A 20,011-nucleotide genomic window follows, 5' to 3' on the forward strand; every position below is an offset into this window, starting at 1 on the left:
TCGACCAGGGAACGGTGATTACGTCAAGGTCGTTTCAAGGGCATCTGAGAGGGACAGGTGGTCGATTTCTGGGAGTGGGTCGATACCGAGCGAAACCACGCGAGATCGAGTGGATTGTCGATTGTACGATTCCCGATCGCTGACGGTGATACCGGTACCAACCACCGTTGTTCTCTTCCGGAGTGGAATTGTGAGCACTTTTTCGATTTTTGTTCTTCGATTGTCTTTTGTAAAATTTTGAAACTAACGTGGGGAATCTGAACGTAGGATATAGGCTTCTTTGATATTGTATTTGTTTTATTTTCTTGTATATACGATTTAATAAAATGTTTATACACTCTACAAAAATCGTGTTTCATTTTTACCAAAAAGAACGAAATGACTTTCCGAATAATCAAATAGAGATGTATTTTTCAACGAGAAGAAATACTCCTCCCAGATGACGATGAGCATCTATTTTCTGAACCTAATCAACTTAAGGGTAGATCCTCTTTGGAATGATCTAAAACTCGGTAGAAGTATCGATAGACAGTTCAGAAGTTTGGAGAAAACATTTATCGCATAATTATCCGATACTGTAAGTAGACGAATACTTACCTAAAATAGAAAAATACTTCGAATTACATTGTTCGTTGTTGCTCTCGTTTGATCACTTTTTGTACTTTCTTTTGTAAAATTTCAAAATATCTCGAAAAGGAGCTCACGTTATTTCTATCGAATTTTGAAATATTTTGAAAAGGAGTCCATACTATTTCTATCGAATTTTAGAATATTTTGAACAGCTCGTATTATTTCCATCGAATTTTATACTATCGAACATCCCATACTATTTCTATCAAATTTTAGAATATCAAACAGCCTATATTATTTCTATCGCATTTTAGAATATCGAACAGCCTATATTATTTTTATCGAATTTTAGAATATTTTGAACAGCCCGTATTATTTCTATTGAATTTTATACTATCCAACATTCCATATTATTTTTATCGAATTTTAGAATATCGAACATCCCATATTATTCCTATCGAATTTTAGAATATCGAACAGCCTATATTATTTCTATCGAATTTTAGAATATTTTGAACAGCCTATATTATTTCTATCGAATTTTAGAATATTTTGAACAGCCAGTATTATTTCTATTGAATTTTATACTATCCAACATCCCATATTATTTTTATCGAATTTTAGAATATTTTGAACAGCCCGTATTATTTCTATCGGATTTTATACTATCGAACATCCCATACTATTTCTATCGAATTTTATACTATCAAACATCCCATATTATATCTATCAAATTTTATACTATCAAACATCCCATATTATATCTATCAAATTTTATACTATCAAACATCCCATATTATATCTATCAAATTTTATACTATCGAACATCCCATATTATATCTATCAAATTTTATACTATCGAGCATCCCATATATCCATGAAATTTTAGACCACCGAACGCGAAAATTTTCCAAAGTTCCCGTGTCGGTGAAAAACGTTCCAAAAAATCGTTCGTTGTTCCCCTAGTCACGTGTCCGTGACAATACAAGAGAATTCCTCAACAACGATCGTGTTCGCTGCATTAAAACTCGCACCGCAATAATCGCGAACCGAGCCACCCGTGTAACCTGTTTCTTGACTCGTGTTCGTAAACATGCTCCCGAGTCTCGTAACCGGTCACCCTGTATAAATTCCCCGTGCAAAGCAACGGTCAGCGTTTGTCGATCGGATTGCAAAGCACCGGGGTTACTTGCCAGCCGACGTATTAATCGCGACGCGTCCTCCCGCGCCGGCGAGCGTACAACGCGGAGGAAGCGGCGCGACGCTCGTTTCCATCGATCACGCGGCTTTCATATAACCGAGCCTCCTTGCCGTGCGAGCTCCAGTCGGACGTCCGGCCGTCCCGCGTTTCACGTCAGGCCCGAAATTTCAAGTTTTTCATTGTCGAATTTTGTCCGAAGCCCCGACAACGCGACGAGATTCCCCAGTCTTGCGGAACACGCAGGAGAATGAAAGGATCACCGCCAGCCAACGCAGCGTTCGATGCACGTTATTTATTGCGCGGGAACGGAATCGCGATAAATAACGACCGCCCGCTGTCGTATTAATTCTTTCTATTCCGCGTCCGGCGGACCGCGATAATGGAGAAATAACGTCTGATAGTAAATCGAACTGGCGCGCGCGAAAAGAAAGAAAAATGTGTACGAAAAACGCATCGAATCGAAACGCGTAAATATCCGATGATTTTTACCAGTCATTGCGTATTTCTGTTCGAATAAACTTTATCCGAGGGAGACTCGTCCGGATAACCGTACATCGAGTAACGGTTCTTTCGTTTTTTTTTTTTTTGCACAAAATTGATCTGTTTCGTAGAAACTAGATTGTGTACTTTCGAAAAGAAGTGACAAGTTTAATGTGTCCGAGTTGTCAAAGATTTTTATGCGAGAGGAATGTGAACACTTGATTTTTGTTTAGATTCTGTGCCAATCAAAAGGTTCGACCTGATAAGATTTACATTCTCCTTGATCGAGTTCGATAAGTAGAGCGTGTCTAACGCGAATTCTCCCTGTGTTCGTTTTGAATTGAAAAATACTCATCACCCTTCTGAAATTCACTTCAACGATTGTTACGGTAAACTGATATCGTGTTCGATCAGTTAGAACTGTGTTTATGTGGGTTTACGTTAAACGGAAATCTCGTATGATTAAATACACGACTTACGAAACGACCCGATAGAATCGATAATGCACCGTGGTGGAGAAATTCGATCGCATATTCTATTAAGGTTATTGCACGTGTAGTGGATCCGGCGGGCATGTGTATCCGTATCGTCCTGCCATAAGTTCTGTTGTACGTTCGTGTAAGAAAATATTGGGAGAAAATGTGTAACATCATTTTTCGTTAATCAGAATTTAATTTTCTCGGTTAGTAACGAGAGAAAATTAATACTATTATTTAAAATGGCCACCATTTGCAGTGACGTAGGCTTGCAAACGTCGAGGCCAGTCTATCGTGGCACGCCTGACGCCAAGATTATATTTCAAAAGCTATTTTTGTCGGGGTGTGCTAGTTTAACTATATAACGGTTATTCTTGAATATTTATAAAACGTACAACGTTAAAACATACGTGTTTAAAGTCAAGGATAGAAGCCTATTGAAATAATCGAACTCTGCGATTTTATTGCTATTGTGTTATCGAAATCAAAGTTACGACTGTGTTCGATTAATGTTTAATCGAATTTTTATCGCGAAAGGATGAAAGATCGAAACGTGCTCGTTCGGATCGCCACGTTTTTCTTCTCGATCTTTGTAAATTCAAGGAACTGAACGGAACGAAAGTTCCATTAATTTTGAAACGGGTAAATCTGCAGCAAGTAAAATATTATTTTGTCAATTTCGGAGTGACAACTCCACAGTATATCTGATTAAAGTCCGTGCACGTTTTCATCATTTTTGATTCAATAATCCCGATAAACACGGCGTGTTTATTGGAAATTCATTGATGTCTCCTTTTTTCACTGTAATGTCATTTGCTTAACCGTGTGCCCGACTACGTTACAGAAGCTGACTTTTATGGAAAAACTGCATTATCGGTAAATCGTTTTACCACAAAAATAAATGCGCACCGTCGACACGCGTAATTTGCTCCTTTTCATCCGTGTACAGGTCGTGATACATTACCAGAAAATTCACTTATTTTATGTCACTTATTTTTGAATCCATATCCGTTGTATTCGGTACGATATACGTGTTCTCGGTTAAATATCCACGTTGGTATCGCGTCAACCCTTCAACGAAAAGCGAAACAAATTTTAGCGCGTTCGTACAGAATACACAGTATATTAATTAACTCCCTTAAACAGTAAAGAGTTTCGCGACGTAATTAATTTACCGTAACTGTGCAAGTCACGTTGCAAATGGCCTTCATTTTTAAGCGCACAGCATACTTCAATTCTTTTCGTATCTTTAGAATTGTGACTACTTGATGAATTTTCCTATTCGAATATTCGAACACTTTGGTGATTCAAATATTCGATAAATGTAATCCAAATACTATTCGAATACTTTGGACAAATATAATTCAAATACTATTCGAATACTTTGGACAAATATAATTCAAATACTATTCGAATACTTTGTACAAATATAATTCGAATACTATTCGAATACTTTGGACAAATACAATTCGAATACTATTCGAATATATTGGACAAGTAAAATTCGAATATTATTCGAATACTTTGAACAAATATGATTCGAATACTATTCGAATACTTAGGACAAATACAATTCGAATACTATTCGAATACTTTAGACAAATACAATTCGAATACTATTCGAATACTTTAGACAAATACAATTCGAATACTTTGGACAAATATAATTCAAATACTATTCGAATACTTTAGACAAATATAATTCGAATACTTTGGACAAATATAATTCGAATACTATTCGAATATATAGGACAAATACACTTCGAATACTATTCGAATACTTTGAACAAATACAATTCGAATACTATTCGAATATATTGGATAAGTAAAATTCGAATATTATTCGAATACTTTGAACAAATATGATTCGAATACTATTCGAATACTTAGGACAAATACAATTCGAATACTATTCGAATACTTTAGACAAATACAATTCGAATACTATTCGAATACTTTAGACAAATACAATTCGAATACTTTGGACAAATATAATTCAAATACTATTCGAATACTTTAGACAAATATAATTCGAATACTATTCGAATATATAGGACAAATACACTTCGAATACTATTCGAATACTTTGAACAAATACAATTCGAATACTATTCGAATACTTTGAACAAATACAATTCGAATACTATTCGACTACATTGAACAAATACAATTCGAATCCTATTCGAATACTTTGGACATTTTGATGCGATATCGTATGAAACATTTCAAATCTTTCACGGAAATATGACTACTCCGTACAGTACGTGTAGTAGAATCTACCCCTTAATAGCTTCGATCGGCCAATACAACCGACGCCAACTATAGCGAGTTGACACCACGAGAAATTCTCTAAAATATTCACATCGATCCCCGGTTTACACGTCCATTGATTAAGAAACGAAATTTTCAATCTTTCGCGGCGCTTCTGATAGTTTATCGACGACAGCTTCGTACAGCCCGGGTACGCGTGTCACTCGCATTGGCTCATCGCTCGTTGCCTATATCAATACGTAATGTATTTGCACTTGCGTCTACGTGTGTCCTGTATTTATGCACATATCGGTGGAATATGTGAATCCACAGGTACAAACACGCGTTCGCACGCATCCAACCGTGTGCACAAACACGAGACGCGGAAGATCGCTCAGCCATAAACCATGGCGGTTTACGTTATCGTCTGGCAGGATCTACCCGTCGGCAAACTGCTGCAATTTGGCTAACGCTCCTTGCAGAGCTGGTGTGCTCGTGGAAATTGATAGGGCCGAAGCGACGCGCCTGTATCCCGGTGCACGCACCGACCCATCCGCCCGCCAGGAAGGGTTTTTGTCAATATTTTTACAGCAGAGTGGGTGATAAATGATCCTCGGAAGACGTCTACGTCGTCGAACGTGAACTGTGTTCCTGAGCCAGCCGTCGAACGACAATCTCTACGAGCAATCTGACGTTCGCTGCCCCCGCTCAGTCTGCGCCAAATATTTTTCCCGCTCGAGGTTCCTACCCCCTCTACACCACCGATCTCGCGAAGTATCCCTTTCGTTATCGCTACGAACTTTGACTTTCTCGGTTCAATCTTCGTTCTCTCGCTGCTAAAAAAGAAGTTCGTCTCTCTATCGCTCTTACATTTATTTTCTTACTCTTACTCTAACCTAGCGAGTTTCCGCTTGGGAACTATGATAGTCGAAAGATCCACCGATGAAAATTTTTATTTTTCGACAACGTTCGATCGTTGTATTTTTCTACTCGAATCTCTTCGAACGAGATTTTAAGATACGAAAATATGACATGATATATTTTTACCGTAATGTGTAATATTAATTAAATAGTGTTTATCGTATCGAAAGGAATTTTACATCGATTCGATTTTGTTCTGCGTGACAATGTATGTCCTCCTATACTGTTATCGTTCTGGAAACTAGAACAAGAACTTGAGGAAAATAAGAACGAAAAAGAAATTCAACGGTGGGAGATCAAGATTGTGCAATTTAGCAATCAACAGGTTGTGATCAATCGTGTCAAACGCTTTTGTAAAGTCCAATGAAGTAGAACGTGCTACAAGACACGATTTATCTTGATTGAAGCGAGTTAAGGAGATACCGACAAGAGTGCCCTTGTTACACAGAGATTTTAATAAAAAATTGTACATATGTAGAGGGAAGACCAGAAAATTATTTATTTCTAAATATTATGTATAAATATTATATATTTCTTTCTATCGATGAAAAAAGCTTTTCTTCTTCGTTCCTGCTAACATTTTAATGGAACAATATGCTATTTTATGTATCGAAAAGTAAAATGCGCGTCTATGTATTTTAGGTGATAATTTTCCAATAGGAGCGCAGCACATTAAAGCACAATAAAGTGCCTCATGCGCTTGTTTGAATAAGCTTCCATGCGGTCTAATCATAATAGGTTAAATTTAATAGAGGTACGCGTAGTGGAGTATTTCCGTGGTATTTTCATTCGTGGCTGGTACATTCTGTTATCTGTGCAGTAAATTTATCAAAATATGTTTCCCCAATTTCATTCACAAGGACGTTTAAATAACCATTTCGAAGAAATAATGCACCGATTCAAATTTTCGCTTCGTAATCAAGAATGCATAAGTAAACAGGTTTGGAAGATAATAGAAGTAATCTTAAAACAAAATTAATTTCACAAGGAAATATAATCGGAAAAATATTATATATAAATATTGGTTTAGAAGACAATAGAAGTAATCTTAAAACAAAATTAATTTCACAAGGAAATATAATCGGAAAAATATTTTATATAAATGTTGGTTTGGAAGACAATAGAAGTAATCTTAAAACAAAATTAATTTCACAAGGAAATATAATCGGAAATATATTTTATATAAATGTTGGTTTGGAAGACAATAGAAGTAATCTTAAGACAAAATTAATTTCACAAGGAAATATAATCGGAAATATATTTTATATAAATATTAGTTTGGAAGATAATAAAAGTAATTTTAAAATAAAAAAATTAGTTTCACAAGGAAATATAATATATAAATATTGCTTTGGAAAATACTAAAAGTAATTTTAAAATAAAAAAATTAGTTTCACAAGGAAATATAATCGGAAAAATATAATATATAAATATTGATTTGTAAGATAATAGAAGTAATCATAAAACGAAGAAATTAGTTTCACAAGGAATTATGATCCAAAGAATATTATATATAAATATTGGTTTGTAAGATAATAGAAATAATCTTAGAACAAGAAAATTAATTTCACAAGGCTATATAATCGAAAACATTTCTTTCCTCGGATTACGTCTTTCGGAAGACGATAATATTTTTTGTCCTGTTTCGCAATATATCGATACATTGTAATATTTGCGACAGAACTTACGGCAGCACCGTATAAGTGATTTCGTCGCGTCGTTTCCAGTGACAGACGCCGAGCCGTACTATCGTGCAAGGGTTGTTTCACGAGGTGGACCCAACGGACAACGAGAATGAAAATGTTGTCGGCTGTTTGTCGGTCCAGACAGGGTCGAACACACGGGGAAACGATTGCGCGTCACGCACCGCCGTGTCTGGGAGCAAATTAAAAATCAATTTCAGGAGCGGGTAATTCGAAAGTGTTCGGACGGCTGTTCCGACGGTCCGTGGACGAATTCGGGCGAAAACCATTTGCCAAAAGTTTCCACGCTAGCTGGATCGAGCGTGGCGCAGGGCTGTATCGCGTAGAAAAATATTTTTTCCCGCTATGAATGCGTATTTTTGTCGTCGGCTCAATGATTTAATTAAAAACTGTTTCGCCGCAAATTTCCACCACGACCACGAGGATTTCGACCCTGCGCCGCTTTTCCGGGTGGATTTCTGTACCGTCTATCATTTCATCCTTTTTACGATAAATATAAAACTGCGTGTGTTACAGGCTGAGTAAAAAAAAAAAAAGAACAGTTTATTTTTATTTAATGTAACATTAATATAATAGATTTCTGTTTCTGTCCACCGCGCTTCACACGAACGAAACTAATAGTTTATGTGCGCGTGAGGTTGTATTTTTAGATACATAAATGAAAAATTATAAGTAATTATTACTCGTTGATCGTTCATCGATTATTTGCAGGCCAGTAATGTTTTATACAATACGATCTAACGTTTAATTCCTTCTATTTGGTTAATTTACGATTCGTTGGAAATATTAACAATTCAATGATATTTGCAGTGTGTACTGCGCACGGGGTTAGCGTAAATAATTTCATTCCGTAAAAATGCAAACGCTTCGACAACTTTTCTTCTTAATTATAAAATGTTTTCGAGATTTTTTCCTGAAAAAAGTTCCGTCTGTTGGAATTTACCGCTTCGTACATTTCACGTAAACACGACAGGTGTCTGAAATGAGAACCACTGAACCGCTTTAACTACGCGCGTGACACACCCAATTTTCAAAGTCCATTATCTTGAAAATAAAAACTCGCAGAAAAAACAACCTTCGACATTTTCAATCTATTTTGGCAAAAGAAACCCTCGTTCGTTTCTAACAGGCTTTTTTCGATACTCTGTATTGTAACGTTCGTTTACTCCATCGCTCAAAAGTATTTGACTTTTCATCCACCGTATCGAAAATTTATTTTCGTCTACCAAAAGAATCTAGTAATTGTTCATACGTACGTGTACTTTTATTCCAAATATTTCCTTCCATGAAAACAGTAAAACAACGTTCAACTCCTTAAAAATAATACTAAATTCTGTATTATTCTGTATTCTCTCTAAATACATGTACAATAAATGATCAAATACTGTTGAACGATATAAACTTTTATTACACGGTACGACTGTATCTCTATTTGGTAACAATTTTCGTCAAAAATTTACCGAGTTCGACTGAAAAATCTTGCCTATTTGCCCCGAAACAATGAATCCTCGATATAACGACACTAATGGCGTTCGTTCGTATCGTTATATCGGGGGAGGGCAGCGATTGTATCTCAAGAATCGATTTATTTTATCTCTGTCCGATGCTCCGCATAGCGTGTGCCGCCCGACGAAGAAAGAAGCGAACGAAACACACCGAAAAGCGAGGGAGATGCATCAGGGAGCGAGTATCGCGTTACATACTCGGATGGTTTGCAACCGCGAGAAATCGTCCATCGACGAAAATTAAAACTTCCATACGTTTCCATGCCTACACGCCAGAGTATCGTGAAACTTCTTCCACGAATAGTAAATCGAAAGACAAGTTCGTTCGTTCTATTTTCAATTACACGTTCCTTCGATCATCACCGAAAAAAAAAAACTTTCAATTACGTACGAAGAAAAATTACCTAAAGAAACTCGATACTATGCTTAATACCGTCATCCGCGAAGACGCAAGTGCAAAACATAAAATCATTAATTTTCATTAGTGTATGAAATTTAATTCCACTTCTGGCCGTTATACGAGCGGATACAAGGAAAGACGGTAGTCTAGCACCGAGCGCAATTAACCCGTGCCGAGTACCAAAGTCCGTGAAAAAAGTCCCGAACGTGATAACAGCATCTCCATCCTCTCGTCCTTCCCGTTGGCTGAAAATTCAGTTTTTCAGTTCTCCGGGCAGGCTTCGTTAAAATGCAGTGTAGGCTGGCAGTAGTGGTCCGTGCTTCACCCAGTTGCGATGCCCTAGAAATCCTCTACCCAATCAGTGTCGGTTCCCGTACGAACGCTCGGGAACTTCTCCAGAAATACGTGCTGAATCCCCACGATGAGTGGCATCAACCGAAGGTGTACTTGTATTTTCATCCCCACCGAGACGGTTCGCTCGTATCCGGGGGCGAAAGCGTGTACGCGAGATTCACCGTCTCCCTCGTCCCTTTGTCGATGCAGGTCATGGCTCCCTTTCTCCTCTGTCACCGTGCATTCCACCCGGTCCCTCTCGGTGGTGGTCCCCTCCTCCCCCACTCCCTTTTTTCGGTGCTTTCGAGCAATGCTCCGCCAACGGAACGAAGTTTTCCGGGAGAACTAAAGTCATTTCGTCGGTGCAATCTAAGTTAAGTGACTTTCAAGAGCCCCGACGACTAAACTCGCCTACAGTGGATCGGTCCACGCGCGACGCGATCAACCCTTTCTCTCTGTTGGTTGTTCAGGCACTGCGCGCACGGCAACCGGGACACCAAGAGGGGGGATTGGTTATTCGAGACCTAACGAGGATTACGTCGTCCGTTAGGTTCCACGGGTGCTTAGGCATCTGAGAAATCGACTCTAAAGCCACCATTCTTTCCGCCGACGCAGCGACTCCACGGTCGGACGTCACTCAACCCGGCGACGCCTTGATATCCCTTCGCCCGGACAACGCTACGACGTAGACTAACGGCTTAAAGTTGCATCGTCTCCTGTCAGCCATTTTTCAGCCTAACAACGCGCTGTTTTATGCCCGTGAAACGGCGCGAGTGTGTTCCTTTGTCGAGTCGAAGACCGATGAATTCGAGGCAACCGACGCTCGGATAAGTTCACCACCCTGTCGTCACGCGATGTGAAAGAACTCGGGACAGTTGACGTCTTAAATCCAACGGGGCCGAGGTTTCGATAAATAACCGACTAATTATCGGTTTTCGAATCGATCGTTTTTATCAACGACGTTTCGACTCTCTTTTCGAATAAATATCATTGCACGACCGTTGTATCGAATGTTTCCTTTCGCTCGAATTTTAAGAAAATTAGAACAGGCGATTTCAAAGATCTCGTCGTTGTGAACGTCAAGGGATGCGAATAGTATTTGTATCTGTACCTGGTGCGATGGTTCTCGATTCGAGAAAATCGACGCGACCTTTATTATATATTAAATTAACCCACCACGTACCGAGGCATTCAATACACGTTACTTCACGAGTTTCGAAAAGTATTGCTTTCCAGTGGATTCGAGGCCCGACTTGCATCCACTTTCCTTCGACATCCTCGCTATCGCGCTCGAGCCAACGGTCATCCTCTACTCGGCTAACGAAAAACAAAAAACAAAAAAAAGAAAAAAAAAAGAAACAAACTCCACGAGATTTTCAAGCTACCGGATAGAAAACGTGTAAAGCCGCGCACAGTTTCGAGACCTACTATACCAATGGGCAACGATTCAAGTCCAGCGTGGATATCGCTGTAAATTCAAAAGAGAGCAGCTGTCTTTTTAATCGGACGCGCTCGGTACAGTTTTTACGCTCTGGCCCCTCGGCGCGATGCGTCGGATAGCGGGGCACGTCGCTATTAGCGCAAACCCGTGGAAAAACGCGTAGATACCCGACCGTAAGACCATTGACACCAGAAACGGGCGATGGAGCCATTTCGAGCGACGCCGCGCCGGGATTGGCTCGATTTTCGAAGAGTCACGAGCGGCCGCGCGCTCGTAAATACAGTTATTCCACGTTTTCCCTCTTTTCTGCTAGCAGGAAACTGACGCGGCCAAGCTGAGCACATAGACCCGCTATATAGAGACGGATAGAAGCGAATGAATCGTGGAACCGTAAAGTGATATCGGATGGAACGGAGACTAAGCACATACAGGTGCGTAAATGCCCCTGTGTGCATAGCTGTTGACCACCAAAAACGGACGCCTCGCGCCGCAAATTGCTAGAGCAATTGCAACGATCATAGGAGTTCCCGATCCCTCTTCAATTGTCGGAGTCTTCGTCTCTCCAACTGTCGCGCAGTTACCTCCGACAACTGTATCCAGCTCGCTTTCCCTATTCATCGCGCTCTCGCTCGAAATACTCCAAGGGGACCGAATCACCCACGGCTCTACGAATTTTCGCGAAACTTTTCAGCCTCGTTTCATCGATTCGAAAAAAAGGAAGAATTTTTTAAATTTCTTTTTGTCCGCGGTATCTCGGGTTCGACACGCGATAACGAACACGGAATTTTTCTCACCTTAATGTTGCATTGAAAACTACTTGGAGATACGAGGAATTTTCTCGGTGAATTTTTTATGATTTTTTCTTTTACGGAAAATGTGTACGTATCGGTAAACAAATTTATAGGAACGTTTATTATTGGGTTGTTCGGAAAGTAGTTTCGTTTTCCAAAATGGAGAATATGTAATTTAATAGAATGTTTGTACGTTATAAAAAAATCGTTTTATATTTTCACCAAGAAAAATAAAATGACTTTTCGAACAATTCGATATAATGTGCAACGGTTCTGATAATAAATCTTGTAACTTTCTCCGATAGCTATAGATTTAACGATAATCTTGTTTTATTTTTACACGGTGAATTCCAACGTACACTTATTTTAGATCCCTCGCTTTCGCGAACAATATAAATATCTATTCCGCAATGTGTCGATGTTCGGTTATTAAAAATAACGTAACGCGGTTATGGATCGAATGTCGATACGGGATATACTTTTGGCCGACAGTGTACGTTTGTACCCTGCGCTGAAAGTCATTAAATCAGACCTCGGGGAAATTAAATACACGCACAAACGACGAAAGCTCGCAATACGAAAATACGGTAATCTCGATTTATTTCGTCGCAAAGAATAAACCCCCGATTGGTTCCGTTACGATTTAAGATGCACCCCATTTAATGAAAACGTCTGCGGTATTTTTCCTTTTTTTTCCTTTTTCGTGACGCTAATCAATACTGTATCAAGAACCACGAGACGAGTGGAGCTCGATGTGATTTGCACAGGTGCGCATTATTAAATTCGACCTCGTTCACCACGGCCATTGTTAATTCGGCAATTATACGCAGCCGTGACTAGTTACCAGCCGGTCATGCACAATTGCACCACACTTCTAATTAAAAATCTACGATACGCCGATGTGAATTTATCGGGTTGTTCCACCGGTAACGTCGTTTTGAAAGGTAGCTGATCCTGGACAAATAACAATGTTTACAATTACTTTTGGTCGCGATACCGATGCCCATTATTTCCAACAACCGTCTACTGTCGTTCGGATAATTTTTGAAAATATTTTTCGACCACTTTTTTCTCTTTTAAAGAAAAACTAACAAATCGAATTGATGCTGTATCAATTTCACGGAGACAATGAATATTTTAATCTGTAAAGAGTTAATTTCACGTATTAATTATTATTAATTGTTTTTGAGTGCTCGTCGGAAATAAGTAACTCGAGATTCAAGGTTAAGGAAGTATTTAATGTAACAATAGTTACTTATGTTGAATAATATTTTTTTTAATGTTCACGGTGACCGTATTGTTGAAGTATTGATGGTTCAATTAATTCTTGTATTTTTTAGAAATGACATAATAATCTACATAAATGATAATACACAACACGTGATAGTAATTTTATCAAATTAAAATACTGCATTGAATGCACAAGCAAACAGATTTAAGCAAGTGCATCTTTCTTATGCAAGATAATTATCACAAAATGTATCAAAAGTATCTTTGCATCAATTACCATTATATTGCGTATTATCATTTATACTATAACGTAAATTCTAAAAAAAAAAAACACGAGTTAAACGAAAGGTCGATAAATTTACCGACAAGGTCACCAATTTGTTGTTTACACAAAACAGAGGTAAAGTTCGATTATATTGAATCAAGTTTTGACAATCGACAAAACTATACAATAATCAAGATAAGTGTTGATCCATTGATAATTGACTGCTAATAAATATTGAACGTAGAATTAATTTTTAATTATATCGTTTAATTGTATTGAATGTCATTATGACTGAATAATTTCGCAATACACAAAACAAAGGTGAAGTTTGATAATATTGAATCAAGTTTTGGTAATCGACTAAATTATACAATAATCAAGAAAAGTGTTGATCCATTGATAATTGACTGCTAATAAATATTGAACGTAGAATTAATTTTTAATTATATCGTTTAATTGTATTGAATGTCATTATGACTGAATAATTTCGCAATACACAAAACAAAGGTGAAGTTTGATAATATTGAATCAAGTTTTGGTAATCGACTAAATTATACAATAATCAAGAAAAGTGTTGATCCATTGATAATTGACTGCTAATAAATATTGAACGTAGAATTAATTTTTAATTATATCGTTTAATTGTATTGAATGTCATTATGGCTGAATAATTTCACAATACACAAAACAAAGGTGAAGTTTGATTATATTGAATCAAGTTTTGACAATCGACAAAACTATGCAATAATCAAGAAAAGTGTTGATTCATTGATAAGTAATTGCTAGAAAATATTGAACGTAGAATTAATTTCTAATCATACTATTTAATTGTATCGAAAGTCGTTTCAACTGAATATTGTCGCGGATGGATACGTCTGAATTTGTTAGTCAAAAATGTCAGTCGTAATGGTCAGGCTTTTAAAAGTTTAAAACAAATCGTGTATCTCAGGCCCGTCAAAAGTACAGTGAAACTTTCTTTGCTCGAGTTTTTTGACACTTTGACGACACAATAGCCGGCTCTAATTTAACGCGTTCATTGTTCTCTCCTCTCGTGTTCTTTCTTGCCACGCTTCTCCAGCTTTGGACGACAACTAAAACGCTCAACGCGTTGCAATTGTAATGAGATCTGTTAACGACCGACACGCGCGAAAGCTTTCATCAAAGGTACCGCCGGGTCCTCGTGTATTTTTAAATTCGACGCGGAAAAAGAGGACGAGCCGTACGAGACACTAATTTCCCACAAGGATTAGCTCCGCCGGAGACAAATCGACGTGGCTGAAATATTGTTTTACATTTACCTCGACGGAAAGTTCTAATTAGGAGAGTCCTTCGTATAAAAATTTCTTTCAACGATTACATCTTTCGAACCGGTTCTCGTTTCAGACTCGCGAAGTATATTTTACGTCGCTATAAAATTATCCAGTATGGAGATGATTAAAGAAACATTACAAATATTAATGGAAAATAAAATGAATCTATTTGAATTTCTTGCCAGAGATACCAATGGAAAGATTCTTACTCGTTTTGTAAAAAAAAAGAAAACTAAGCGTCTTCTGTAAATATTTAATTTTACTTGAACCGAATATAGTTTATATTCGCATAATTTAAAATATTCAAGATTCGAATGTAACTTCCGGTATGGTTGTAAAAGTTTGGTTTAGATTAGTTACAATCTCTTGAAAGAGTGTATTACTTTTTAGCGCCATTTGTGAGTAGCTAAATGAATTAAAAATAGACAAGATAATATAAGAAACTTATATTTTAAATACTATGTTATATAAAAGTCTCTTTTACTTTTTTAACTTATTCGATGCTATGTCGAGTTTGACTATTATCATTGTGAGTTATATTTAAATAAATTATTCGAAAGCGCCACTTGTGTTAACCTTACACTAATTAAATGACAATTCTCTTACGAGTTCGAGTTTTGTTAAAAAATTTCAAAGGTCGCGTAGACAAAGCTCGCGAAGAACATTGAAAAGTCAATCGGCATTGAGCATTTAAATGTCTTTTCAATCTTCCTCGGCTGTTTACATGTTTACATACTAGGTTACATACTTGCTAAACTTTTCACATGTATCGATTATTTTTCTATCCGATTACTGTGCCAATTTTTGTTCGATCGAGTCAATTGAATTTCTAAACCAACGATAATTTCAATAATAATACAATTTCATTGCACCAGAATCGTATATCCAATACGAATCAAACGCTTAAATATTAGGTTGTTCGGAAAGTCATGTCGTTTTTTTTCTTTTTGGTGAAAACTAAACACGATTTTTCTAGAGTGTATAAACATTTTATTAAATTATATATTCTCCATTTTGGAAAACGAAATGACTTTTCGAACAACCGAATAAAATACCATACGTATAAATAAAGATAAATGTAAATTTACCGTACAAAATAGGTACAGTTGTTACTCGCCTAACCTCGAATAAAACTCGTACAATTACTGTTCGGCGGTATTCTAAGAACGCGCCGCGCGAACACAAAAAGTGAAAAGCTTATCGAAACAAACTCACCCAGCAGCTTCATGACCTGGGACTGGCTGATAAAGATGTTCAAGTATCCATCGCTGCAGCCGACCAGAACCAAAAGGATGAAGAACTTGCACCGCAACAGATTGCAGTATCCAACACCCCACCGCATTGTCTCACATAATAACATCACGCACCGTTGTAATCACGCGCGTAAACAGTGCCACTTTCCTTCTCTTTTTCTACCCTAAACACGTGACAACGGCAGAGGCCCGCAGAAAATCCAGTCGACCGTCTCTGCGCGGGCGAACTTCACTCGCCCCTCTTTTACGCGCGAAATCATCGTTCGATAGTACGCGATACTCGATACTGCTACCGGCCGACGTGTCGTTCGATCACGGTCCAACTTCGACTCGAGTTTCGATCGTTCGGTCGCCCACCTGCCTCGCGAACGATAGTTTCTTCCGTTGCGTCGTTTATCGTGCGTGCAACGTACTCGAACGATTCGTGTACAATCTAACCTATCTTATCGGCGATTCTGTCGCGTGGAACGCGTTTCGAGTGCATAGGTTATGTATCATCCATGCTGGAACAAGTTTCGCGTAGTTTTGCGTCTGTCACATGGCGTGTCGTCGGTGAACGTGAACCGTAGAGTGGTCACAGGACAACGAAAGTGACGAATCCAGGCGTCGTCGGCGTCGGGACGCAACTGACGGCCGACGCTCGCGGATACGAGACGCGAAGCGATACCCGACCTGCGCCTGCGCTCGTTTGGGGGTGCGACACCGTACACGCAAACGGCTGACGAATCACTGGATAAAGCACGGCGTGCGTACGTATTGCGAATCGCGGTAAGTGTAAGTCACACCTTCGAATAGCTGGCGAACCTCGAAGCGACGTGAAAATCGTCGAAATATCCGGGGAACGTGAAATTCCCACGCAGCTTTGTGCTCCTCCTGTTTCTCCCCCATTTTTTTCGTCGCTGTTGAATCGGGGAGGACCGGGCGTAAACAATTTTAGAAATTAATTAACAGAGACGAACGCCCCGCGATACTTCCCGACGCGCCGTTTTAATATTGTTTTACTCGAACGAAATAATATTTTCATAAATATACCGATCGAAATGTTTGCGGCGCGCAAAGTTTAAAAAGCGAAAAGAGCCCGTGTAAATTTGAATTTCAAATTACAAATGATACATTTAAAAAATCTTTTTTGTTTTTAATCATTCTTTCAATGTAAAAACGATCAAATTTTCGTAAAGGTGACCACTGTTTTCCCAATGTAACTTTCTTTTGCAAAATTTAAACTTCTTTAAAATCTTTCGAAATTTGTACCAGTAATCGATATAAAAAGCAGAAGCCTACGAAAGGTAATTATTATCGCGCATGAATTGATTTTGTTAATTTAATCTTCCTTCGTAACATTTTTTATTGGCAGTGTATCGACGACAAATTTAAGCATTTTTGCTCGGTAATAGTGCGGACACATTGTCCCAAAGTTATAGGAAAATTAAAGAGTCCTCTAACAGTTTGCAAAGCGATGCTCCGTTCTCTAAACACGAGAACTTAAAATTTAAAAGTTCGAGCCGCGCTGTTTACTATATATGCCCGGCACTTGAGCACGTGGTCGCATGTACAAGCATTTACACATGAAAATCAGCACGGGTTTCGCCGCTGGCAAGTGCCGCCCCGAATGTAACTCCGTGGATTTTCGTGTACGTTTACACTGGTCTAGTAACCCTTTCACAGACCGCGAACACACCTCGTACTTTTATGATTTTAACCACGTTTAGTTTGCAATCACGCAAAACACTTTAACTTTCAACCGTTCTAAACAAAAAAATCCTCCACCTCGTAATTATACGTTAAATAATCTTGGGTCGTTCTAAAAGTGATTTCGTTTTCCAAAATGGAGAATATATAATTTAATAAAATGTTTATACACTTTAAAAAAATCGTATTTCTTTTTCACCAAAAAAGAAACAAAATGACTTGGCAAAGAACCTAATATATTCTTGTCCAGATATCCACAAGTTGTAATATTGGTATACGTATAAATACTTTTGTATCTTTTCGTAGAATTATATATAATGATAATATTCTACATAAAAAAGTGAAATATGAAGTGTTCTATATTGAAACAAATGTAACCATTACAAGCATGGTTTAACTTCTGCGCAGGTAAACTTCGGACAGTATTCAATCATAAATCTTGTACATAATTGATCTAACCTCGAACGACTGACTGATTTTCCTCGTTTCTATATTGTTTGCTCTAGATTATCTATACCTTCTGAATATCGATCAATAATGTTCCTTTAGTTCTTTGTAGATAGTTAAGTGCAGGTCGGAATGGTCAATATTCTGCTGGCAGTGTAAACAGAAAGAACTTAGTGTATCCAGAACAGTATATACACGAATATGTAGAAATATATACAAACTGTAGAAAATAGAAATATACGAAAATATATACCGATGAATAAAAATGCTCGACAAAATAGAGTCTCACTGAATGTCAGTTTAAATTTAACCGTTTCGAAGTTATAAATGCTTCCACGCTAAAGTGTTCACGTGGTTTAGAATAGAGATATCCAACGTTCGCTCGCGAGCCAGAAGTTTCCTATGACAGTAAATTCCCCTGGCACCATAATGCCCCATCATGCTAACCGAAACAGGAGACAGAGCGATACTCTGGTATAACACAAGGAAACAGGTGTGAGATAATAGTGCTACTCGAGAGATTGAAATAAAGATGTGAACACGGCCAGTATAACGTAGTTTTTGAATTCTTTCTACGTTTCTCCAGCCATTTCGTACCTCTCGTTTTTCATACGCGTGAAATTCTTCGTGTTAATAAAGTTTATTTAATATTCTTTTCTCCTGTTAACCGCGTTCGGCTCTTACCACTAGAATTTTTCTACTAGTAAAATAATCGAAAATGATCGTCCTTTGACAAACGATAACCAATGCATTCAACAACTAATTCCATAGAATAAACTAACACAATTACAGAATTCTCTGATACTTTGACTAACTCGAATTCTATGACTCTGAGCCCTACTCGCCAAAGGCAATGTCATGTATGTTCTTCAGGAGTAGAAATCAACATAAGTCGGCCACATTTCGCTGCTCTCGATTTAAAGAAGCCCGCACCTCCGTTATTGTTCATTTGTACCGTAATCGAAACATTGTTCGATTATTATCGCGTTTGTTATATATATACACAAATCTTCGTTCGGATCAATTTATACGTTGCGTCAATGTAAAATCAATCAGACCGGTCGTGGTATATTTTTTTTTTCTTCTCCGATGTAGAATCAACCCTATCGATATTAAAGCTGTCGCGAAACAAGAAAATTAATTTCCAAACGACTCTTCGAAATACTTCTATCCAGTCTTTGACTCCCTGTCGACAATTCGATGGAAAGCGCGCGGCAGTTTGAAAATGGTAGAATTTAATTAAAGTCTTTTCTCTTTCTAGCTATTAAATCCTCTTCCTTCGCCCCGCGACCCCGGTCACTGTTTCCCTTTTCTCTTCCCTTTTCATTCGCACGATTCCTCGCTCTTTCGCTATACGGCTGCGCGAACACCATGCACAGTTTGCAACTAGGATTCACGATTTGATCTTCGTCGGTTTAACTTTCATGGGGTAGAAGCGTTCTCCGTCGACGAAACGGGACTTTAATTATACCACGGGGTTAATTAATTCCGTCAAATACTGCGAAACGAGCCTTCAGTATTCTCTTCACTTTTTCTTCCTGTCTGCTCATCTCACCGAGCTTCGAACGCAAAATTTACCCTCCGATATACACTACCACCAGAAAGTGTTCGATCAGACGTTCGACGTAACAAAAGTTTATTTTTATTTACTGGAAGCACGCGGTCGCGTCTTTGAACATACGTATATTTTTATTAGAAGTATTTGCTTTCGCAAAGACGGTATAATTACGTACGTATTATTATATA

General features: G+C 38.1%; 1 protein-coding gene across 1 annotated transcript in view; it reads right to left on the bottom strand.

Annotated features, from left to right (window-relative positions):
- LOC143149184 (tyrosine-protein kinase Dnt) overlaps positions 1-16,236 on the bottom strand; it is a 140,331-nt gene extending 124,095 nt beyond the window's left edge. Inside the window, exon 1 of the mRNA XM_076316349.1 lies at positions 16,092-16,236. Within this exon, the coding sequence (XP_076172464.1) occupies positions 16,092-16,236 (145 nt within the window). The remainder of the gene's footprint in view (positions 1-16,091) is intronic.
- Between the last annotated feature and the right edge of the window lie 3,775 nt (positions 16,237-20,011).

The sequence above is a fragment of the Ptiloglossa arizonensis genome, chromosome 1 (assembly GCF_051014685.1).
Source record: "Ptiloglossa arizonensis isolate GNS036 chromosome 1, iyPtiAriz1_principal, whole genome shotgun sequence".
Lineage (NCBI taxonomy): Eukaryota > Metazoa > Arthropoda > Insecta > Hymenoptera > Colletidae > Ptiloglossa > Ptiloglossa arizonensis.